This window comes from Felis catus, chromosome A1 (genome assembly GCF_018350175.1).
Source record: "Felis catus isolate Fca126 chromosome A1, F.catus_Fca126_mat1.0, whole genome shotgun sequence".
Taxonomy (NCBI): Eukaryota; Metazoa; Chordata; class Mammalia; order Carnivora; family Felidae; genus Felis; species Felis catus.
Genome location: NC_058368.1, coordinates 1,871,984 through 1,897,359, shown reverse-complemented (window position 1 = coordinate 1,897,359; position 25,376 = coordinate 1,871,984). Strand labels below are relative to the sequence as shown.

The window sequence follows — 25,376 nt, the reverse complement described above, 5'->3', positions numbered from 1 at the left end:
ACTTTTGTGAAGTTCGTTTATAGCCTTGCATAACATAAACACCAACCAATGTGAGCTATTATTTATTTTCCTAGTAATTTATAATTCTTGCCAATGGAGGTCGTTAAAACTAGCTTTATGTACACTTCCTAGTAGGAGTCGGTGTATTTGAAATTATCATGTCCCCCGAAATGTACAAAAACTCCTTTTGGTTAACTCACATTCCTCCTGTTCTTCCCGTACAATCTCTGCATTTATTTGCTTATGAGTGCTTCAGGTGTGTCTTGAAGGAATATTTTTCACTTCAGTCTTGACATGGGCATGTATGTTTGTATGTCTAATAGATGCCTGTCATGTGTCGGGGGAGCCCTCCTTAGTAACGGCCCACCATGTTCAGGGAGCTTCAGGGAGTCCCCTCTGGAGAAAGGGACATCACAGTCTTAGCAGAGGACACAGACGTTCAGAGGTCTGTGCATGGCGCCAGGGACTGAGAGAAGCTCAGCGTGTCTGCAGTTTTGAGCGAATGTGGAAGGCGGGGATCAGAGAGGGCAGGACCGTGACAGACTGTTGAAGTGGGTGACCGTATCAGTTATGTCCCAATGGGGACACTTTGCAGGGGATAAGACAACAGGCAGATTGGTAGTGTCCAAAGGGGGCTGGGTTGGGTCTCACTGCTTGTAAGCCATGTTAAGGAATTGGGGGTTTATTCCAAAGGGCACATGGTTGGTGTATCCTTGTGGCATTCTAGAAGCCGGATTATAAAGTTATGTTATCTGAGCCTTACCTTTAAGCAAAGGTTGTGACAGGACAGCTAAATCTCCGTGCCCTGGCTGGTGGTCTAGTCTACTTTGTGTACTTTGTAGAATTCCTTCACTTGGGATCACTGCTTCTGCCATCCCACTGAAGAGCACAGTTTAGATAAGGAATTTTAGAACTTTTTTTTTTTTTTAATTTTTTTTCAACGTTTATTTATTTTTTGGGACAGAGAGAGACAGAGCATGAACGGGGGAGGGGCAGAGAGAGAGGGAGACACAGAATCGGAAACAGGCTCCAGGCTCTGAGCCATCAGCCCAGAGCCCGACGCGGGGCTCGAACTCATGGACCGCGAGATCGTGACCTGGTTGAAGTCGGACGCTTAACCGACTGTGCCACCCAGGCGCCCCAAGGAATTTTAGAACTTTAAAAAAATTTTTTTCTAATGTTTATTTGTGAGACAGTGCGAGTGGGGGAGGGGCAGAGAGAAAGGGAGACACAGGATTTGAAGCAGGCTCCAGGCTCTGAGCTGTCAGCACAGAGCCCGACTCGGGGCTCGAACTCACGGACCGCGAGATCATGACCTGAGCCGAAGTCGGCCGCTTAACCGACTGAGCCACCCAGGCACTCCAAAATGTTTTTTAAAAATGTGTGTGTGTCCATAATATATTTTGGGTAGCTAGCCTGTTGCCTTTTCACATTAAAGGGAGTGGGTTTAAGATTATACTACTGGTTGGAGATGGATATTAGATCAGAATTTCTTTTTATTGGTAGAATCATAATCTGGCTCTCAGTGAACTGACTTAGATCTCTTGAACACTGCCTGAAGCAGCTAACGTTTATGTAGCACTTAGTATGCACTGGGCACAGTTTGAAGAACATTTGATCCTAGTCACAACCCTGTTAATGTTACCCCCATTTCACAGATGAGGAAACTTAAGGCTCTGAAACTGTCTTGCGTACCCGGGTCACCAAGCCCATAAGTGATGAAGCATGGATTCAAGTCGAGATCTCCTGGCTCCGGAGACAGGGCATAACCAGTAGGCTGTGCTACCCTCCGATGTGAGCCGTGTGATTAGTAGCGTCAGGCGTAGGGAGAAACTTGGGACTATTTTTATATTGGGATCATGTAAAGGTGTTCACAATGATCTTTCTGTTTTACAGCCTCCAAAAGTATGTTCGGGAACAGATTCTGTTAGCAGTAGCAGTAATTGTAAAACGAGGATCCTTAGATAAATCAATCGACTGCAAAAGCATTTTCCATGAAGTCAGCCAGTTGATAAGTAGTGGCAATCCCACTGTGGTAAGTGTGCTATCTGTATTTATAAACGGTTAAAATTTTTATTCTGTAGTTTGCAAATAATACAGCAATACTAACGTCTACATTAAAGAAAAAGTGCACAGTCTGAGAATCGAGCAGTTTTCATTCGTTCGTGTTTTCTTTTAGTCCCTTTTTATATGTTCACATACTCTAGATGTAATGGACTTTGTTTTTTCGTTTGATTCTGTTTTTCCATGTTGCCAGTGTTCACAGGCATCGTTAGAATGGTGTAAAATACTGTAAGCTAACACACCGTAATATATGCAGCCATTTCTTTTCCTCCATTTTAACAAGCCTTCGACAACTGCTAGTGATAATAGAGATGTTTGAATAAAGTGACACGTAACGTAACGGATTATTTCACGTTGCTACAGTAATGGGCCAAGGGATACTTGGACTACCTACCAGGTGTTAAGTAAACGAATTTGGGAACCATTGTCCGTGGTGGAATTACTCCGGAGAGCCCGTTTCCCCCCCTTTCAATCTCCTGTCTGCCTTTTGAGAACTAGTCGTGCCTAGGAGAGTGACTGGTGGTAGTCCCTCTTCAGAGTTGGAGCTGGTGTTGAGTGATCAGCTGTGGTCCTGGGGAGAACTGTGGGCTGTTAATCAGCTGAAGGATATTGTGGGATTGGAAATGGTAATACCTGGCTGTCCTGATTTTCAGGTATTAAGTCTTTAAATGTTTTGGGTAGTTTTTTTTCATTCTCCCAGTTTCTCTTCTTTAATCATTTGGAAGATACCTGTGTGCGACTGTGCACCTTACAACCCTTTATGAATTACTTTACATCTTTCAGTGGCCCCTCAGTGAGCGGTGTGAGTTTAATAATTAACTTGACAGTTTGAGGATAGGTTGCGGGTACATTTTTGGAGGAGCCCACGCAGCGTCCCTTCATTTCCATAGTGTGCTGGTCCTCCTGCCCCGCACACCTGTACCACGGGCAGACCCGCACTCTCCCCTTTCTCTAGCCATCTGCCCTCCAGTCTGGCTGATGTAGGAGGGTCTCACCCGAGGGACCACAGAAGCGAGTTGTCAGGATTTTGGACCTTCCTCTACATACCCAAAGTACGTTTTGTTTTTCCTTTGGAATATGCCAGGGGTCATATATCTATTCTTTTTTTCCTTATCATCTTTATTGAGGAATAATTTACATGTATTACCATATCCATTGAAGATGTACGTTTCTAGGAGTCAAGATACAGAACATTTCTTTCTTTAAAAAAAAAAAATTATGTAATTTTACTCTCTCATATCTAACGTGGGGCTCGAGCCGACAACCCTGAGACCGGAGACCCAGTCACATGCTCCCCCAGCTGAGCCAGCTGGGCGCCCCAGAGCATTTCTATTCCTGTTTTGATTTTTAATTGTACGGATACTGTGTTGTTTGCCATTTTGGTGGCAGATTTCTTCAAGAGTACTGCTCTCCGATAGAATTTTCTGTTTTGATGTAAATGTTCTAGATCTGTACTCCAATATGTCACCACTGTGCCAGGCACGTGTGGCTTTTGAGCATTTGAAATGTGGCTGGTGTGACTGAGGAACTGAATGTTTAATTTTAATTTCTTTTTTAACTGAAATTCAAACAGCCATACATAGCTGGTGGCAACCATATTGGACAGTGCAGTTCTAGGCGCTTTGATGCTCTGAAGGTCTGATTGTTATGTCTGTTTGGTTTCTGTTTTTGTCTTTTTCACTTAATCTTAGTATTTAGTTGTTTGCATAAACTAACAACTTTAAAAACGTGCCTGTTTTGGGGCTCCTGGCTGGCTCAGTGGGGCAAGTGACTCCTGATCTTGGGGTTGTGAGTTTGAGACCACGTTGGGTGTGAAGATTACTTAAAAACTTAAAAAAGAAAGAAAGTAAAAACGTGCATGTTTGAATCATTGCGTTTTAGGAGTCATTTTGGCTTTGTTTTGTGTAGTGAGAAGCTCCCTTGAAAATAGTCCTCAAGGTTCCATTTAAAATTTTTAGATAAAAGTGATTGGGAAGCTACTTTTTACTTCTGTTAATCTTGTGTTAGTAGGCATGGTATCCGTTTCTGATGAAGAGCTTTGCTCTTGACATGCTGATGCCTCAGGGTTGCCTACGTCAGTTGCATAATGGCAATCTTGTCATTTGCATGGATTTTTGTTAGCATTTGTTGCCTGATTAATGGCCATGGCCAATGGTGGCTGTCGTTGATGCTTGAAGGAAAAGCAAGTGGACATAAGTAGCCAGAAGTAGTAGGGAAAAGGTTTGGAACTGAGGCTGCTACTGAGAGATGTTATCCTAGCCCCTTACTGTTCTGAATCAAGTTACTCTTCCTATTTTAGATTCTACTTAAGGACACACTGTTTCATTTGCCAATCTGCAGTAAAGGAGTTTGCTTCTTTGTGGCTGACCAGGATTTAAACTTTAGGAACTTAACTAGTAATTCTGAGATCTATATGTTTATGACTAACGCTCTTTCCCTGGTTAGTTTGGCGATCACATCAGCTGGGATTTCAGCGTTAAGGAAGAATTTCTGTGGCTTGTCCTCATCCCCCACAAGTAGCTTTATGGCTCCGGACGCAGAAGGCAAAGGATCAAGAGTCCCTTGCCTCGCAGGAATGAACACATTCTCAGGAATTGTGTTCTTCCCTTTCTTTCCCCTTGGGTAGTTTGACCCACCACAGAAAGTATTCCCAGTGCAACCTGGCATTTTGATCTTTTTGAGTCACTGAAATAACTGATGTTTTGACAATGATAGAACAGATGTAACTCTTGAGTTAGAAAAGATTTTGTTCTGTTCACAGTGCATACACTCTGAGAATAGTGGATAAATTTAATATCCTCATGAAATATTCCAAAACAGAAAGTTTTTTTTTGTTTTAAGTTGAATTTCTACTAGCAGGGTTAAGAACTTTTATAGTTGTAGAGAATGTGTAGTGGGAGATAGAATTTAATTTCAAGATTGCTGGATGAATTTACATCGGGGAGCACGCTGAAACATTTAACTAGAAAAGTACTTTCACGTTGACACAGCAGGTGAAATGCCCGTGTGGCAAAAGGCCACCGCGTGGCCGTCCCCACTTGTCCTTGCCCAGCAGCTTGAAACTAGCTCATTCGGCAGATCTAAAACAATGAGGTTACGGACCAGTAAAACATTTTGCTATGTATACTTCTCTGTTTTCTTCTGAGACCATTAAGTTTGTGGGAATGCTTTAAGAATGTACTTAAGATTTTCTTAGTCTCAGAGACATGAATACCAGTGGGAGAACATTTGATTTAAAAGAGTTTGAGAGAGAGTTGGAGGGGCAGAGAGAGAGAGAGGGAGAGGGAAAATGAGAGAGAGAGAGAGAGAGAGAGAGAATGAAGGAATGAATGAATGAATGAATGAATGAATGAGAATGAATTCCAAGCAGGCTCTGCACTGTCAGCACAGAGCTGGATGTGGGGCTCAAAGTCACAAACCATGAAATCTTAACTGACTGAACCATCCAGGTGCCCCTGAAATTTTCTTTATACGGGTGATTTTAAGAGAAGAGATTTTAAGAAGAGATACATGACTGATGGTTTTCGACAGATGACAGGGTTGACCTTATGAATTACTAAGTTAAGTAAGTAACTTTCCCATCATACCTCTTCTAGAATAATGCTCCCATCAACCTTCATTGGTCAGAAACTGTTTGTAGTCTGGCTCCCCCTCTTCCCTTTCTAAGAGTATATTTTTTTTGGTGGTCCATCCCCTTGTACTAGCGTAAAGTACATGTTCAAATAAGTTTAGGGGCAGTAGAGTATAATAGAACACCGATTCTGATTTTGGATTCACATTTAGGCGTAAATCCCATCCATCTCTGCCATTTACTACCTTACTAACTTGTACAAATTATTTACCATCTCTAGGCTCTGCTTTACTAATACTGTTTGTAAAATAAATTTAATAATGTCCATGTCTGGGGCTCCCCAGATGAGGCAAGGCAATGTTAAGTGCATTTAGTGAGCATTCAGTGAGCGTGCGTTTCACCTCTGTGGCAGCCTAACACCCTTTGGCTTATAGAACTTCGGGACGCACGCTACATTACGTCACTTCTTTTTCTGTCAGGTAATATTTTAAGTATTAAAATCAGAAGAAAGTGTTCATGCTTTTATTCATGAGTGGAAAGTGCATTTTTTAAAAATACATGTAACCAACATAATAACTTTTCGTTTAAATGCTTTAAGTTTCTTACAGTGTTTGTTCTTATAGTTTTATGGGAAAATACTGATTCATAAAGCATTTCCTAAGGAGGTTATATTTTTAAATACGGTACATTTTCCAGGTATCATGATATATTTTCAGAGTAATTGTGTTTGTGCAATTATTAAATAATAGTTTCGTGCGTGTCTTTGTGGACAGGCTGTTTTCCTTCTGTGGTTATAAAAGTTGCTGTGGTTACCTCGTCATACTTTGTACTAATGTCAGACCCACTCTACTAATTTGAGAGGGATAGAAATGGAGACTTTACTTCCTAAAAAAATTAGCTAAATTTTTTATTTTAAATTAACATTTAAGCTGAGTTTTTCCACCTATTTCACGTTTATTTCCTTTGAAAGTACTAGGCGTATATTAAATCACTTTTAAAGCTCTTTAATTTAGTATTTAAGCCTCTTGTCTTCCTCTTTCCTGTGCTAGAGAGAAGTGGGTGAGAAATTCACTTGTCTACAGCAGTGCTGCCCCTGGATGTGATAGCCAACCTAATCTCTCTTATCACAAGTCTCATTGATGTTTGCTTAGAAGAGCAGCTGGAAGTCTGCTTTATGTATGGCAACCTTTCATAAAGTTTATTCTTGGTAATAAATCTCCTGGGGTAAGAGCCAGGCTATTATAAGAGACAGTCCTCTCTCTGAACAAGAGTATTTTATTTTGTCAGCTGGAGTTAGTGTTTGAATATCTTGTGCTTGTGACAGTAAGCTGATGAGTAAGGCAGGCCGTTTCTGAAGGGTATTTTTTTCACTGCCATGAAATTAATGGCTTTCACTAGAAATGAGAATGCTGCTATAGGACTTGTAATGCGAAGACAACGGTTACGTTAGTGAATTGTGAATTTCCAGTACTTAAGTGAAAGAAAACATACTAAAACTCATTTATAACTTTGAGAGCTCATTGAATGTCTTCTATTTGTTTTACATATTTAAATTTTCATTTTGAAATTCGCAAGTGCTAAAAGAATAGCGAACACATCATGGATTCGTTTTCCACTTTCCTTTTGTTAATAGATTCATTAATCCAACGAAGATTTACTGAGCATCTACTACGTTGCTTTAGTGGTGCTTCAGTTACGACTTTCTTTTTTTTTTTAATCGTAGGTTTTCTTGTGACTTTGATTTCGTAGAATGTAGATAATCAAGAGGTGGGACCAAAAAAACCAAAAAAGGTGTTTTTTATGATAATGATAAAAATACTGTTGTTTTACCTTCTCATGTCATAAGCTGCTACACATATATAATACTTTTACCTGCATTATCTAATGGGAAGCTTTGGACAATCATATGAATTAGGTGGGGCAGAGGGTGTTAACCCCCCTTATAGATGAGAAAACTGAGGCCAGGACAGATGAAGCGGTTTGCTCCCAGTTACTTGAGGTGGTAAATTTTGCACCATTAGAACCCATATTTTCTGACTCCTTTGTCAAAACAGTAAGAGCCTTGGACTAAGCCTCCAGAAAGTCATGTAGAGTCTTTTAATTTAGAATTTCTTCTGGACATAGTTGTAGTACATTTTCTTACTTGGTTTCTAACATGTTGAAACGACGATGATCAGTTCGGGACTGCTCGTTAGTGCTGGTCAGATTGCCGGCCGCAGTGAGTGGTGGACACCAGCAAAGAAACCGGAGCAAACACGAAACAAAACGCACTGACTCCGGTGCACTTTGTCAGGGGGCGTGAAGCCTCATACACTTTAGTAGATAGATTCCAAGTCGTTCCTTGATTACAACATCATATAATAATTGCCTTAGAAATAATAATTTTGGGAAAATTTACATGGAGGAAGTTGCATTAAAAATGTTTGCCGGGGGGCGCCTGGGTGGCTCAGTTGATTGAGCGTCCGACTTCGGCTCAGGTCATGATCTCACAGCTGGTGAGTTCAAGCCCCGCGTTGGGCTCTGTGTTGACAACTCAGAGCCTGGAGCCTGCTTTCGATTCTGTCTCCCTCCCCCTCTGCCCCTAACCCACTCGCATTCTGTCTCTGTCTCTCCCAAAAATAAATAAACTTTAAAAAAATTTGTTTAAAAAAATGTTTGTTGGCTGTATTTGGAAAATTAACAGATATTAACTTAATTCTCTATAATCTGGGATAAATGAAGCATTGCTATGTTAACCTCTTGCACTTCGGAGATTTGTACTAATGGTATTTTATACTGGTCTCATCGCTGTTTGCTTTGGTATGACAGTCTTAGTATACTCCTCGTCAATCAGCTTTGATCTGATTTCATTGAAATTCACCACTCTAAATTATTCACAACAGCTTTTGTTTCTGACCCTCTTAAGTATCAGAGTCTCTGTCTCAAGCACAGAAAGAATGTCTAACCCTGAATATGACAGAGTGCAGAGAGGCAGCACTTGAGGGTACTGATCAGTAGAGGGGGAGTTAAGAGGGAATGCACTTGGGATGACCATTGAGACCGAAAAGTCTGAAGGGAGCAGACAGGGACCTTCTACAAGGGTAAGAAAAACAAAAATTTGTGATCTCTCAGAGGCAGATTTGATGCCCCCCCCCCCCCCCCCGCCCTTTCCTCTGTTTCTTTGTCCTGAGAAGGAGCTGTCCTCGTTTTTTCCCATAGGATTTCAGTTTTGGCTTGCTTCCCTAGCTGTCTTCATTACAGTGCAATGCACCTACTGTGAAGGTAACTTGACTGTAATGAGACTTGATTGATAATCAAACACTGAAAATGAGGAACCATATTGGGAATTGAGTCCTGGGCACTGTGATATGTGGTCTGTGAATAGGGAGAAATACTGTGTTGACATGTGTGGGAGTGCTTCGTTCTCAGTGCTTAGTTATCCATCGTTCTCCAGGAATCTCTGTTAATTTGGCCCCATTGAGCCGTAGTGCTATGGGATATTGAATGTTTATGATGCTAATCTCAAATCCTTACAGGACTTCCAAATTAAGGAGCAGTAAAACAAATCTTTTAATGATGAGACTGTCTTACTGAATTATGGTTCTTTGAAAGCTGGTAATTTTAGGTACGTTAACACCAGAATATTTGGTTTCTGGTATACTTGTAACCATGCTGCATAATTTGTTTTTATGTATTTCTTATGTCTTTGGCAGTAATTTGAAAAGAACTTACTTTTAAAAATTTGTCTTTTTATTTCAAAAGTATAAAGTGGAAAACAATACATACGGGTTGCTAGAAATGGCATATAAATGATGTATACCTATGTATTAAAAATTAGAAAGCTGTGAACAAATGTTTACAGTAATAATCTCAGGATGATAGGATTGTGGGCAGCTTCCTTTGTACTTTCCTGTACTTTCTAGTTTTTCTAAGATTAAGATCTTTTTATGGGAAAAAGTTAAAAACAAAATATTCTTATGTTCGGAGAACTGAGTCTATATATAGTAAGACTGTTTTATTCTTAATTATCATGTGTTAAGAATATACTTTCTTTTATGGGTGAATTTTACGTCATCAGTGGGAAAGTTTGCTGTCTTGGAGAGATGGTCTTTATTGCCACTCACGAAGCCTTCCCATCCCACTGAGGGCTCCTTGTTTGTGTCATGAGGTTGTAGTTACAAGAGACTTATTTTTAAAACGTCTTCCTTTTTCTGAGCAGCATTAACCCCAGAAAGTCCTCAGCTCTCATTGCTCCCGCCCTTTTTCTTCACTCATTTTTCCTATCTTGACTTAAAACACACGCGTGTATTCTTAGGAAGTGTTTATTTGACATAAAAATGAAGCTTCATCGTGAGCATGTATTTCACTAATTAGAGTTGTGTTATTGAAAATTTGAATGTGGTCATAGTTTAAAAATATGCCATTTGTGGTGAATAGAGGTTGACACTAACAGTTTGTGGTAAATTACTTGTGGAAAATTACACAGATAATAATAATCTATTTGTGAGAGTGATAAGTTTGTGTTTACTGAGAGCTTCTGGGTTCATAATATTCTATTCGCTGAAGTCTGACTTAGAAAGGAGAGAAAAGCCAAGGCTGAAAGATAGAAAATATAGGATGTTGTAAAATGTTTCCAGAATCAGGATCCATGTAATCCATTGTGTTAGATCTCTCTGTGTGCTAATTTTTTGCTTTGAATTTTATTAATTTGAATTTAATACCTACTTTCCCCCACTAAAGCCTAGGTATGTTTAAAAATCTTAAGTTTTTAAAATGTTCCTAGTTGGTCCCAGTGTTATTTAAATGTATCTGTGAGGTTTTGATTGTTGGTACTTTAATCGTCAATCACCATTTTAAAAGAAAGCCATATTTTTTTTTTTTCAACGTTTTTTTTTTTATTTTTTTATTTTTGGGACAGAGAGAGACAGAGCATGAACAGGGGAGGGGCAGAGAGAGAGGGAGACACAGAATCGGAAACAGGCTCCAGGCTCTGAGCCATCAGGGGAGGGGCAGAGAGAGAGGGAGACACAGAATCGGAAACAGGCTCCAGGCTCTGAGCCATCAGCCCAGAGCCCGACGTGGGGCTCGAACTCACGGACCGCGAGATCGTGACCTGGCTGAAGTCGGACGCCTAACCGACTGCGCCACCCAGGCGCCCCAAGAAAGCCATATTTTAAGCTACAATTTTTTTTTAACTAAAAAAAGAAAAAAGAGGGAAGGTACAAGATGAATTTCTAAGATCCCTTTAATGTGTAGAATGAAGTGAGTATGTGACAGACTGTGTTCTCTATAAGAGGCTCTTTAGTGCTTGGTTTCTCAGACCAGGTTTCTTCCTCATATGCCTGGGGCCATGCAGAGGCAGGTAAGCTTGTACACTTCTCCTGATGATTTGGGGAAGGGAGGACGTTTTTATAATAAAAGAAATGTATATCTTGAAGTAAAGTTACAAAGAGAGAGAGTGTGTGTGTGTGTTTAAACTAAACTGGGCGTATTAAGAGTACTTTTACCATTGTTGAAGGCAGCTTGGTCTATACCCGAGATTCCCGAGGGAATTTGCATATATTCTCTATTATTAAGCTTCCCTAGTGTGAAAAAGTCTAAAAACTGCTTGAATGTATGAGCTAGTGTGCCATCCATAAATATTAGTTATACAGACATGCATGTTTATTTTAGTTGAGATAAAGAGGCAGATAGGAATTTAATTCTTTTTACAGTTTTTAGAAGAAAGTCTCAGACATGTACAAAAATAGACATAGAGTATATTGGTCATCCATGTAATCATCCTTCATTCAGCGTTAGCAAATGTCAACTCATGCCATTAGGAATTTAATTTTATGTATATTTGCTAAGATTTGCCAAGATAAGCATCTGTAAGGTCAAGGTACTGACATCAGAAGCATTTCTGAACAAAGATGTTGCAGTTGGTGGGCGGGTAGAACTGTGTTCAGCTGTTGTATAAGCTCGCATAAATAGTATCATCTTGACTTTAATCTTTCGGTTGTTCCGAGGTAGTGTGCATATTTCTGTTTAACCCCTGGAAACTTGCCAAAATAATTTGTATCCTCTCCATCCTTGGCACCTTGACTCTAAATCTAAATAGTCTATGAATAAAAGCAACAAGTTGATATTAGGAGCCTGTTGGATAGAGCCATTAAGAACGACCATCTTCAGTTTTCATTTAAAAAACTTTTGTGAACTATTCCATTTAATGTTCTGGATGCTATAAAATCTGTTGCATTTTTCATCTATGCACTTTATAGACATGAGAACATAGACAGACCTGGATTCAAATCTCAGCTGGCCTTAATTACTTACCTCTCCAAATCTTACTTGTTCAACTGTAAATGGGGATATGGATTGTTGTGTGAAGTGAATGAAGTGATACATTCACCATTGATAATCTTGAAATGTCATTTGCACTCCATGATTGAATACATGTATGTCCCGAGTTCAAGTCATAGATGGATTTGTATAACTGAAGTTGATTACTAGGCTACTTAGAAAGAAGAGCTATCTTTACTTTGTCATGTCTAGTTTTGTGACTGGTAGGTGTAAGATCTAAAGATAGAAAATGTTCTTTAAACAAATGCTGTATTGAAGCAAAACATTGGGAGAAAATAATGCCTTACAGTTGTTTCTTATCAAATAATTACAGCAAACTTTGGCCTGTTCTATTCTAACTGCACTATTGAGCGAATTCTCAAGTTCAAGTAAAACTAGCAACATTGGACTCAGTATGGAATTCCATGGCAACTGCAAAAGAGTTTTTCAGGTATTGGTATTTTTGTTTTTACGTTTTATTAGATTGTTAACACAGTCTTTTCCTAATGGAGTAAGAACACTTATTTTGTCTAGTTGAGTGATGGCCTCTACTTGAAGATTTGTGTTGCAATTTCATAGTATTTAGTAAAGGATAAAGGATGGGATAGGATAGAGACTTGGTGCACATAGCTAACAATTTAAGATTTCTTGTTAATTCTAGTCTTTAAACAAAACAAAAAGGAAATACCGCTCCAAACATCCTTAGATTAGTTACGCTGTTCTTACTGCGTTCAGATACAACTAATTCAATTGGTAGGACTCCGCTGGCCTTAAAATAGGCCTGGCAGAATGCCAACGAGGGCCATGTAGTTAAAATGTTATTGCAGATGGTGTGGGCTCTTTGTCTCATATGTATTGTTTGGCTCTGAAGTAAAGTTATGTGAAGGCATTGGCTTAAATCCGAGGGCTCTGCACCAAAGCAACTGACCCCCTCCAGCTCTGTAGTAGCTGTCAAAGACTCGACTTCTCGAGCATTTGTATTATAGTAGATGCGTTCCGACCGGTGTCACTGGGAAGCATACTGTGCTATAAATTATGAGCAGGCCTAAAAATGGAAAATTTTCTTAAGGAGGTAGTGGTTTCCATCGGAAATTTTAGGGGTTTTGTTTATTTTGTTTTATGGTTCTTAAATGGGAATACATTTTGAATAAGCTTTTGATCGAAAAATACGTGTGATTTATTTATTACAGGAAGAAGACCTTCGTCAGATCTTCATGCTAACAGTTGAAGTTCTTCAGGAATTCAGCAGGCGGGAAAACCTCAATGCTCAGATGTCTTCGGTATTTCAGCGTTACCTTGCCCTCGCCAATCAAGTCTTGAGCTGGAACTTTCTTCCTCCAAATTATATCCTTTTAACAACTGAATTGTGGTGATTTTCATAGATTACTTAATTATGGCTAAAAATGTTTTATCTTTGCAGGTTTGTAAAGCACATTGTTGAAAGAAAATACGCTTTTTTTAGAAATGGAATTTAGTTTTTTTCTTTTTATAATATACAATGTAGTGGACGACTTACAAGATTTAAAATTTCATTCACAACTTTATAGAAAAGAGTTCAATAAATGAAAGCATTTAGTGGATAGTGGGGCTATTGCTAACTAAGGAATAGCAGTGTTTCTTAGGAAGGAAAAGGAAAAAGGTGGGAAGCGCATTTCTATCAAGAAACTGAATCATTTTCTCTGTGTAACATGTAATTATGTTGGATTTTTTTGGCTGACCTTAAAGACTAATTTTTCATGCTCTAATTTGATTTTTATGGTTGACGGTATTATTCAAGTGTGGATAACAAGGTAAGTAATACAGTTATTCTTTGGTGACCTTTTTTAAAATAAAAATCTCAAACTTTTATTTCTAGCTAATTATTAGTAATATAAAATAAGTTTAAGTGAGTTGCATTGTAGGTACATATATCTGCTTTTTAAAAAATCAGTTATTGAAGTAGAGAAATTTGTATTTTATAAAGCAGGTTCTTAGTTTAAGGTTTATGATTTGCTTTCTAGAACATTTACTGCCTGTTGATAGATTGAAAGCAATACTACCTAGTGTCTCTTAATTTTTTCATAGCTGAATCAGACAAATTCTTAGCTGATGTTAGGCAGATTACTTAAAGTCTCTGAGTCTCAGTTATTCCAAATATAAAATGGGGATATGGATAGTTAAGTGAATTTAAGGTAGTAATACATTTAAAACTCTCAGGAGTTAGCTACTATTCATTGAGCTTGTAATAGCTTCTTTGAATAAAGAAGTTCATCAGCTAGCTGTCTGCGTTATGCTCTTTTTTCTTGATCTGATATATAGGAAATCTAATCTGTTGTATGTGTCTTTAATCAGTCTCCTCCTGGGGACCTGGATGAGGGGGAGAGGGAATCTGTTTAGGAGAAAAAAGGCGATAAGCAAACAGGAAATACGTATTCAGCCGTATCAGAGATTTAGGATGAGACCCCTTTATCCCAACAGAGCCGAGGGTTGTTACATTCACATACATAGAGATCACCAAATGTTTTTGGCTGGTAAAATTTTAAATTTTAAAGGGGTCAGGTAGGGTGAAGTACAGTGTTTTCTTCTATTTTCAAGTTAACACATTCATGTAGTAGAAAACTAACTATGTGTTGTATACAGGGTGTTGAGTCTGTGACTTAGACCCTGAGTTCTCCAGTTTTCTTTCCCCAAGGCAGTCCTAGTGAGCTGCTGCTTTATGGGGCAGAGCTCACAGTGACGGTAATTACTTTCCCTTTTTATCCTTGCTCTTTAATCATTTTTCTACAAGTAATTTATTTTATGTCTTCAGTATATTCTTTTTGGGGTTGTTAAAAGGCACATATTTTAAGTTTGCTTTTTTAAAAATTTCCCCTTTGAGTGTTGCAGTGTAAGTTTTGCTCCAGTTTTTGTTAGTAAGAAAAGGAAAGATGTTGAAAAACTTAGAGACAGATTTAAAAAGTAACAGACCATATGGAGCTATCAAAACATTAATTATAAATGTAGGGAAAATCAACAAAAGTTACACTGCATATATTGGAGCCAATTTTAAAGTCTCTGCGTTAGGGGGAAATGTAGTTGGCTGAAGAGTGACTGTTTTGTAGAGGGAAACAGTGCTCTGGGAGTTTGGAAACAAAGTTTGTCTAAAGATACACACACATAAAATATTTTTATAAAGTATTTAGATAAAGCTTTGGAAAACCTGTCATCTGAAAATAATAAGCACAGCTACAGTGTTCCCAAAGGAAATAATTCCTTGTTTAAAGAAAAGTAAGTCTCCATCTTGACCTTTGGATATTCTACTTCGTGACTTACAAATGAATTCTTTCGTGAGCGTAGTTCGCATAGTCGCCATTTGTTGGCTCCCTAGTCCTTCCTTTAAGTGGGTTAGCTTTAAGTGTAGGAGAAAGAGCATGGCAGTGGAGTTAAACTAAGCTACATTTTCAGTGCTAATTAAACGGAATCCAATTCTGATATAATTTCTAATTTTGGGAATTTCTTGGTGATCTATTCAGTCAGTGGGGAGGGAATTGGATATTAAGCTTTGTACCTTTAAGAGGGCCTATAGAACAAGTTTAACCTAGTTATATGTATTAAGTGGATGGCTTTTTACAAATGATTTATCTTTTAAGATAGATGAGTAGCAAGTGGACCTTGTAAAATATGTATCTTGTAGCATATATATATATTAAAAACAATTTTTTTTAATGTTTATTTTTGAAGGAAAGAGAGAGCATGAGTGGGGGGAGGGCGGAGAGAGAGGGAGACGCAGAATCTGAAGCAGGCTCCAGGCTTCATGCTGTCAGCACAGAGCCTGATGTGGGGCTCAAATTCACGGACCGTGAGATCATGACCTGAGCTGAAGTTGTATGCTTAACAAACCGAGCCACCCAGGTGCCCCTGTATCAAATATATTTGATCATTTGCAATGATATCATGTTAAATGAGGCTGTATTAAATTGTCAGTATCAATCCTTATTCATAATTTTTTATAATTTGCTTCTCTTTTGCATCTTTTTATTTTGATGTAATTCTAAACATTCAGAGATAACTGTAAGAGTAATTCAAAGAATTGCTGTATGCCCTACTACCAAGATTCACCAGTTGAAAACATTTTGTCCCTTTCTTTTTCTCTCTTTCTGTCTCTATATATACATAATTTTTTGTCGTAAAGATATGCCACATTTTTTATTTATCCATTGATCAACTTATTGACGGGTGGTTTCAACTCTTTGGTTACTGTGAATAATGCTGCTGCTGTGAGCATTCATTGTAAGTTTATGTTTGGACTTATGTTTTCATTTCTGTGAGATATACCTAGGAGTAGAATTGCTGGGTCATATGGAAACTCTGTGTTTAACCTTTTGAGGAATTGCCAAGCTGTTTTCTGGAGTAGCTGTACCATTTTACATTCCCACCAGCAGTATATGAGTGTTCCAGATTCTCTACATCCTGGCTAAGACTTCGTAATCTGTGTGTCATAGCCATCCTATTTCGTACGAAGCAGGATCTCATTGTGTTTTGATTTGCGTTACCCTGATGGTTAATTTATTAAACATTTTATGTAGGTATAGGCCATTGTTTATCTTCTTTGGAAAACTGCTATTCAGATCCTTTGTCTATACTTTAATTGGTTTGTCTGTTTAAAATTGAGTTGTAATAGTTCTTTTATGTTCTGGATACAAGTCTCTTAAATACACGATTTTCACGTATTTCCTCCATTTCTGTAAGTCGCATTTTACTTTTTTATGTTGTCCTTTGAAACACAGAAAATTTGCATTTTGATGATGTCCAATTTATTTTTTCATTTGTTGTCATATCTCAGAAATCATTGCTTTATCCAAGGTCATGAAAATTTATGCCTGTGTTTTCTTCTAAGACTGGCTTCTTACATATAAGCTCTTATATTGAAGACTTTGATCTGTTTTGGGTTAAGTTTTATGGGTGATGTGAGATAGTGGTCCAGCTTTATTCTTTTGCATGTGGATATCAGGTATCCCAACAGATGTTTGACCATTGATTAGAAAGGTAGAAGAGGTGGGATGCGGGGAGGGGGGGGCGGGATCAGTTAGTTAAGCGTCCCACTTTGGCTCAGGGTATGATCTCACAGTTCATGAGTTTGAGCCCTGCGTCAGGCTCTGCTCACAGCTTAGAGCCTGGAGCCTGCTTTGGATTCTGTGTCTCCCTCTCTCTGCCCCTCCCCTGCTCATGCTCTTTCTTGCTCTCAAAAATAAATAAAACATTTAATAAATAAATAAATAAATGTGGAAGAGGCTGGGGAAGTAGGAAGTACCTGATATATGTCATGGTGGTGAATGATTACTGTGTCTGTTAATGTGTGATTTAGTTGCCCTAACATCAGTTTCTAATTTGGAATACCAAAAGAATTGATAGGAGAAATTATTCATATGAATAAATGATCTATAGGGTTAGATATGCATGCTCAGCCTACCAATTTTATATTTAGTAGGTATTACATAAATATTTGTTGATAAATGAAAGGACATGCTTATAACCTGAAATATATATTAGGTTGCTTGGGAGGAAATTTTGAGTAACTGACTGCTGAAGCTTTTGGAAATTTCTTACAGAGAAATGTGTAAATTATGACCTAAAAATGTTATTGTGAAGCCAGTGGACACTGACTCAACAGTGGAGCTAAGATGTGCAGAGAGATATTAATGAAAAGAATACACGGATTGAATATTGAGATATTTATTAGTATTTAAGACTGTTAGTCCTGTCATAATTAATTTGCAGTGATCTTGGGTCAAGATTAATGTGCATACAGTGTTTCGCTAAAGAAATCCTAACTCTACAGCAGGGGTTCTCAGTTGGGGTGATTTTGCATACTTGGGACATTTGGCCATGTCTGGAGACATATTTGGTTATCACAACTAGGGGAGTGCTACTTAGGCAACTGGTGAGTAGAGGCCGGGGGTATCACTAGACACCCTAGAATGCACAGGACAGTTCCCACGAGAAGCAGTTACTGTGCCCAAAAGGTCAATAGTGACCCATACAAAAACTTTTATGTGAATGTACTTAGCAGTATTATTTATAATGGGCAACAAGTGGAAGTGAGCCAAGTAGCCATCAGCTGATGAATGGATAAATGTGGTTTACTCACATAGCAGAATATTATTCATCAATAAAAAGGAAGGCTGGTACTGATACATGCAACAAAATGGATACATCTTGGAAACATCATACATCTTAAGTGAAAGAATTCATTCACAAAAGACTGCATGTTGTAGAATTCCATTCGTAGGAAATGTTCAGAGTAGGCAGGTCTGTGGAGACAGACAGATGAGTAGTTACCTAGGGCCAGGAGGTTGGAGGAAGTAGGAGATGATGGCTTAAGTGCATAGAGCTCCATTTTGGAGATGAAAGTGTTCTAAAATTATATCATGGTGACAGTCGTATAACTTGAAAAACCGTTGAGTTGTACAGTCAATGAGTAAATTGTGTAGTATGTGCATAAAGTCTCAAGTCTTTAAAAATATCAGTCATGTCAAGGGTTAGAAATCGTGCCATATGGATCAACTGCCTGTTGTCAGGGTAAGTTATAGAGGAAGATTAAGGGTGAGGATAAAGTTTTGGGAGATATTCCTGTTATGGAGCCACTGAAGTAAAGGGAGTGAGAAAGATCAAAGAGAAGCAGAGAAGATCAGTGGTAGCATCTTTGGCTCCAACAGTAGTAAGAACCAGGAAGAAGCAAAAGAGATTGAGCAGGGCAGTGGGCAGTTTAGATAAGCAGAGGGGATAACCAGGTGAGTAGTCTGGGAAGCAAAGATACGTGGGCGTTTCAAAAAATAAAGGTAATAGACATACTCTGATACTGACAGGGAAGACGTAGATTGGGTATCAGGACATAGATAGTCATGTGAAGAGCTGTTTATGCATTGCGCAAAAGCCATTTCAGTGAATGAGTAGTGATTGGTCATTGATGAGGTAGAAAGTGTAGATATTCCATAGACCATGAACTGTGAGGAATGGAATGAGGATTTGAGACACATGAACCTTTCGTTTGGGTTTGTACTTTGTACTTTGGAGAGATGAACCTATTTATTGCCGAAGGGAAAGAAGTCAGAATTGAAGCAATAAAATGCGATCTTACACGTACTAGATAAGCCAATGATGTGGATTTTTAGATAGCCTAGGATGCAGTTCAGGTAGTGAGGAAGATAGTAAGCTTTAGGATGCATGGCATGCCTGCCACCTAGACCCAAGTTTCTTAGCTCTCAAATGCTGTTTTGATCAGCTTTGTCCAGGTTTGTTCAGAAGTAGGGAGCAAAGTGGTAGACATCAGTATCTGATAGAGTCAAAAAAAAATTTTTTTTAATGTTTATTTATTTTTGAGATAATGTGAGAGAGTGTAAGCAACAGAGGGCAGACAGAGGGAGACACAGAATCTGAAGTGGGCTCCAGGCTCCGAGCTGTCAGCCCACAGCCCGATGCGGGGCTCCAACTCACGAACTGTGAGATCATGACCTGAGCCGAAGTCGGACGCTTAACCGACTGAGCCCCTCAGGCGCCCCACTGATAGAGTTTTTAAGTGTGTGTGTGTGTGTGTGTGTGTGTGTGTGTGTGTGTGTGTGTGTGTGTGTCTGTGTGTCTGTGTGTGTGAGAGAGAGAGAGGGAGGGAGAGAGAGGATGTATAAAGCCATTACGAAGTTTCTTCTTCAATTCTTTTTTTTTTTTTTTTTTTAGTTCTTCCCCAAACTGTTCTCTATACTGGTATTATACACTTTAAAAGGAAAGTCGATCTGTAAAGTCATTAACCAGTGTATGAAGTAGTTGTATTATCCTTCCAGGTATATTTCTGCTTTATAAGAAACATATCCAGGAGGAACCAGCCAGAAGAATTTCTGACTTCAGGCCATTAGAAGGAAAGGTTATGTCGAGAGTAGTCCTTCAATCTTAGGTTACGATTGATTATGCTAAATTATGTGTTCACTATACTGTAATATTTTGAAAAATATTTTGTAGTTGAACTTTGAACTTGGTAGTTCTTATATCTGTTTTCTTGCCTGTGATATCCCCCTAATGACTTGCAGTTATTATCCCATTATACATACTGTAGTTACATATAACTACCAGAGACAGTAGGGCCTTTGGCTGTAGGAGACAGTTAACAAAACTGATTTTTGATGTCAACCTGCAGGTGGTTGGAGAGTGAACAAGAGGATGCCCGCTAAGTTCTTTGCTTCTGCATGAACAGGGCTGTGCAGTTTTATTTTCTCTTCGTGAGCCCATGGATTTTTCACTTACTACTTTATGTAGTTCGAATCCATACAGGAGCAGGGAGGAATGGATTGAGCAGTAGAAGAAGTCTCCCCAAGAGGAAGCTTAACTTTTTAACTCTCTTAATTGCTTAGTAGTTTAAGGCCACAGGCAACTTAACAGTCGAACCCTGTGTGCCAAGAGCAGGGTCTTTGGTGCCCCTTTGGCTCAGTAAGTTAGATCATTTATGTAGGTGTCTGTTGGGCAGATCTGACTTAATTCCTTTAAATGCAGGATTTCTCATTAGAAAATGACTTTCTTTAAAATTACTTAATTATTTATAAAGGAATCCATTGAGTTCTTAATTCCGTGAACTGTCTAGGTTATCAGTTCCATAAATTCTTAATGAATGCCGCTACTTACATGGTAATCCTGTGCTGTGCTCTGAAGTATCGAGTTTAAGATTGTATTATTTGCAGAATGATATTGATGGGAAGATGGTAAAAGAGCTCCACTAAATCCATGTTTTTCCCATGTGTTAGGTTTGAGTGAGTAGTGAATACTCAAGAATTACAATTGTATATAGGGTTTTTGTTTATTAATATCTACAGTAAATTCTTGAAGGCCTTTCTATGCATTTTAATTTTGATGGGAGGGTTTTTTCATTGGTTTTAGAAAGCTGTGGTTTAGAGAGAGCATTAAGACCATGTGGGTTTAATCTTTTTATCGGTTAAGTAAACTGCTTTTGCCATGGGTAGAACTGTACTTTCTACCCTGATCATTTGTCTTTTAGCAGATTTGACCATTATTTGCACTGGGAAAAAAAGTGTGTGTGCGAATCTGTAACCAGTTAATGCAAAGTCACTGTTCTACTGACAGGGGGCTGATAGGGTGATCTTTATATATGAAGATTACACAACCACCCACCCTAGACAGTTCTGGTGGATATACCAGTGACTAATATTATTATTGTGATTCTGCAGCTCAGCCTTGAATCGGATTTTTAAGTTGCTTGTTAGAGGGAATTAGGCCTTTTCTCTCTCTTCACATCTGTTTTGATGGCTAATCCTACACTAGGATAGGTAAGTAACCAACATATTGGAATGGAATGCAAAAAAGAGCTAGATAACCTTTGAAAGTTCTCTGCCCTAACCACCAAAACATTTATCCACATCTAAACGTGTAGCATTAACTGTAAGAAAGTAATGGAAATGTAATCTAATTGGGGTAAACATGATATACTATAGTCTTTTGCATTTTTAATCTTAGGCGCGTGCGCTCTCTTTTTAACATTTATTTATTTTTGAGAGACAGAGTGTGAGAGGGGAAGGGACAGAGAGAGGGAGACAGAGAATTCAAAGCAGGCTCCAGGCTCTGAGCTGTCAACACAGAGCCTGACTTGGGGATTGAACCCATGAACCATGAGATCATGGCCTGAGCCGAAGTCAGACACTTAACCCACTGAGCCACCAAGGAGCCCCCAGGGTCTCTAGTTTTTAATGCACTGAGGATAGTAAATATTCCTCATTATATATCAATTTCCTTCACAAAAAAGAAGGAAGTGGGGAATTGTCATATATGGAAGACTTTAACATTTTAAACCCATGTTTATAAGTCATCTAAAATGTCTACTTGGTACATTATGTCTTGTGGTTTCATTAAAAGTATTCTTGGGGCACCAAGAATAGAACATATGACTTTTTTTTTTCCTTAAAAATAAAAAAAAGGTTTTTTTAAAATGTTTGTTTATTTTTGAGAGAGGCAGACAGAGAGATAGAGTGCTAGCAGGGTAGGTGCAGAGACAGGGAGACACAGAATCCGAAGCAGGCTCCAGTCTCTGAGTTGTCAGCACAGAGCCTGATGCGGAGCTTGAACCCACAAACTGCAAGATCATGACCTGAGCCGAAGTCAGAAGCTCAACTGACTGAGCCACACAGGTGCCCCCATGAGACTCTTGATCTTGGGTTTGTGGGTTAAAGCCCCACATTGGGTGTAGAGATTACTTAAAAATAAAATCATTAAAAAAACAAAGTCTTGGGGCGCCTGGGTGGCGCAGTCGGTTAAGCGTCCGACTTCAGCCAGGTCACGATCTCGCGGTCCGTGAGTTTGAGCCCCAACGTCAGGCTCTGGGCTGATGGCTCAGAGCCTGGAGCCTGTTTCCGATTCTGTGACTCCCTCTCTCTCTGCCCCTCCCCCGTTCATGCTCTGTCTCTCTCTGTCCCAAAAATAAATGAACATTGAAAAAAAAATTTTTTTTTTTTTAAAATAAAAAAACAAAGTCCTACAACTGTATTCTTAATTGAGGATTCATATTTAAAAACTTAAGTTTGGGGCGCCTGGGTGGCTCAGTCGGTTAAGCGGCCGACTTCGGCTCAGGTCATGATCTCGCGGTCCGTGAGTTCGAGCCCCGAGTCGGGCTCTGTGCTGACAGCTCAGAGCCTGGAGCCTGTTTCAGATTCTGTGTCTCTCTCTCTCTGACCCTCCCCTGTTCATGCTCTGTCTCAAAGATAAATAAACGTTAAAAAAATTTTTTTTAAAAGAAAATAAAAAAAATAAAAACTTAAGTTTGGAATTTTTTAGAAAAAGATACATGTGGACATAGCATACATTTTGAGACCTAAGATATATTGTTTTTTTAAAAGCATTGTGATATAATTCACATACCATACAAGTCACACATTTAAAATGTACAGTTAAGTGTTTTCTTTAAAGTTTACTCAGAGTTGTGCAACCATCACCACCGTTGATATAAGGAATATTTATCACTCCAATAAGAAACCCCATAGCATACCCTTTAACATTCCCACCCTGCATTCCCACTCACCTCCACTCCCTTTTAATAGCAACTGCTAATCCACATTCTGTCTCTATAGATAATTGTTATTCTGGATGTTTTATTTAAATGGAACCATACAGGGGTGCCTGGGTGGCTCAGTCTAATGTTAAGCATCTGACCTCAACTCAGGTCATGATCTTGAAGTTCATGGGTTTGAGCCCCACGTCAGGCTCTGTGCTGATGGCTCAGAACCTGGAGGCTGCTTCGGATTCTGTGTCTCTCTTTCTTTCTGTCCCTCCCCTGATCACGTGTTTGCTCTCGCTCTCTCTCTCATTCTCTCAAAAATAAATAAAACATTAAATAAATAAATAAATAAATAAATAAATAAATAAATAAATAAATGGAACCATACAATACGTGGGTTTTTTGTCACTTTTATGTGGCATGTTTTTGAGGTTTGCTCATGTTGTAGCATATATCCATATTCCATTCCTTTTTATTGCCAAGTAATATTCCACTGTGTGCATAGTACTGTGTTTTATTTCTCTGTTCATCTGATCAGTCGATAGTCATTTGAGTTCTTTCCATTGTTTTAAAATAATTTCCAGTACAGAATGCTGCTGCTGGGAACATCTTTTTCCATACTTGTGGATGTATGTTTCCATTTCTCTTGGGTGTATATGCAGGAGTGGAATTGCTAGGTCATATGATAACTGTTATTTAACATTTTGAGGAACTATCAGACTGTTTCCCACAATACCTACACTACTTTTGCATTAACATTGTAGTATATGAGTATTCCATTTTGTCTGCACCCTTACCAACATTTGTTTCTGTTTTTTTTGTTTATAACCATCTTGTTTCATACAAAGTGGTATCTTGTTGTGGCTAAGAATTGCCTTACCCTATTGATAAATGCTATTGAGCATCATTTCATTTGTTTTTTGTTTTTTGGTTTTTGGTTTTTTTGGTCATTTGTGTATCTTTAAAGAAATATCTGTTCAGATCCTTTGTTCATTTTTAAATTGAGTTAGTATTTTTTTTAATCTTTGAGTTGTAAGAGTCCTGTATATATTATTAAAATCTAAAGTAAGTCTCCTATTTTGTTGGTTGTCTTTTTTACTTTATTGGTAATGGCCTTTGAAACATAGAAATTTTTTAATTTTGATGATGTCTGATTTATCTGTTTTTCTTTTGTTTCTGCTTTTGGATATATTTATAAGACAGCTCTGTATATAACTTAAGGTCAGAAAGATTTTTTTTAATTTTATTTTTTTAAATTTATATCCAAATTAGCATACAGTGCAACAATGATTTCAGGAGTAGATTACTTAATTCCCCTTACCCATTTAGCCCATCCCCCTCCCCGCCCACTCCCTCCAGTGACCCTCTGTTTGCTCTCCATATTTATGAGTCTCTTTTGTTTTGTTCCCCTCCCTGTTTTGATATTATTTTTGTTTCCCTTCCCATATATTCATCTGTTTTGTCTCTTCTTGACATCTGTTAAGTCCTCATAGGAGTGAAGCCATATGATTTTTGCCTTTCTCTGACTAATTTCACTTAGCATAATACCCTCCAGTTCCATCCACGTAGTTGCAGATGGCAAGATTTCATTCTTTTTGAGTGCCGAGTAATACTCCATTGTGTGTACGTATGTATGTGTGTATATATATTATATATGTACAGTATGCTACATATATATTATATGTATGTACGTACGTACACATGTATATTTTATATATATTTACATACACACACACACACACACACACACCCCACATCTTCTTTATCCATTCATCCATCGATGGACATTTGGGCTCTTTCCTTACTTTGGCTATTGTCGATAGTGCTGCTATAAACACGGGGTGCCTGTGTCCCTTCGAAACAGCACACCTGTATCCCTTGGGTAAATACCTAGTAGTGCAACTGCTGGGTCGTAGGGTAGTTCGACTTTCAGCTTTTTGAGGAACCTCCATACTGTTTTCCAGAGCGGCTGCACCAGCTTGTATTCCCAAGAGAGATTTTTTTTTAATAGACTTTTTGAAGAGGAATTTTAGTTTCATAGCACTATTGAGCAGAAGGTACAGAGATTTCCCGTATCCTTCTTTCCCCTTAAGTTTTAGCAGTAATGGCTCCACGTGCATTTGCAGGTTTTTGTGTGAACAAAAATTTTCAGCTCCTTTATGTAAATGCCCAGGAGCACAATTGCTGGATTGTTTGGTAAGAGTATGTTTAGTTTTATACGAAACTGCCAAACTGACCTCAAAAGTGGCTGCACGGTTCTGCACTCCCACCAGCAAGGAATGAGTGTTCCTTCAGCCGCACGTCCTTGTAAGCATTTGGTGTTGTCTGTTCTAGATTTTGGCCAAAGGGGTAGGTTGTACTGGTATCTTACTGTTGTTTTAATTTGCATATATCCCTGGTGACCACGACATGGAGCATCTTTCCACGTGCTTACTGCCA

The 25,376-nt window shown here is 38.7% G+C and overlaps 1 protein-coding gene across 6 annotated transcripts in view; it reads left to right on the top strand.

The window, feature by feature from the left end:
* Nucleotides 1–25,376, top strand: part of XPO4 (exportin 4) — a 116,263-nt gene that overhangs the window by 37,726 nt on the left and 53,161 nt on the right. For 5 of the 6 annotated variants that reach the window (XM_023249438.2, XM_003980253.6, XM_019817077.3 and 2 more), the window contains 3 exons: nucleotides 1,897–2,035; nucleotides 12,270–12,386; nucleotides 13,126–13,279. In XM_023249438.2, the coding sequence (XP_023105206.1) occupies nucleotides 1,897–2,035; nucleotides 12,270–12,386; nucleotides 13,126–13,279 (410 nt within the window). Of the gene's footprint in view, nucleotides 1–1,896; nucleotides 2,036–12,269; nucleotides 12,387–13,125; nucleotides 13,305–13,712; nucleotides 13,726–25,376 lie in introns of all 6 variants that reach the window. The other variant, XM_019816971.3, reaches the window with a different exon arrangement.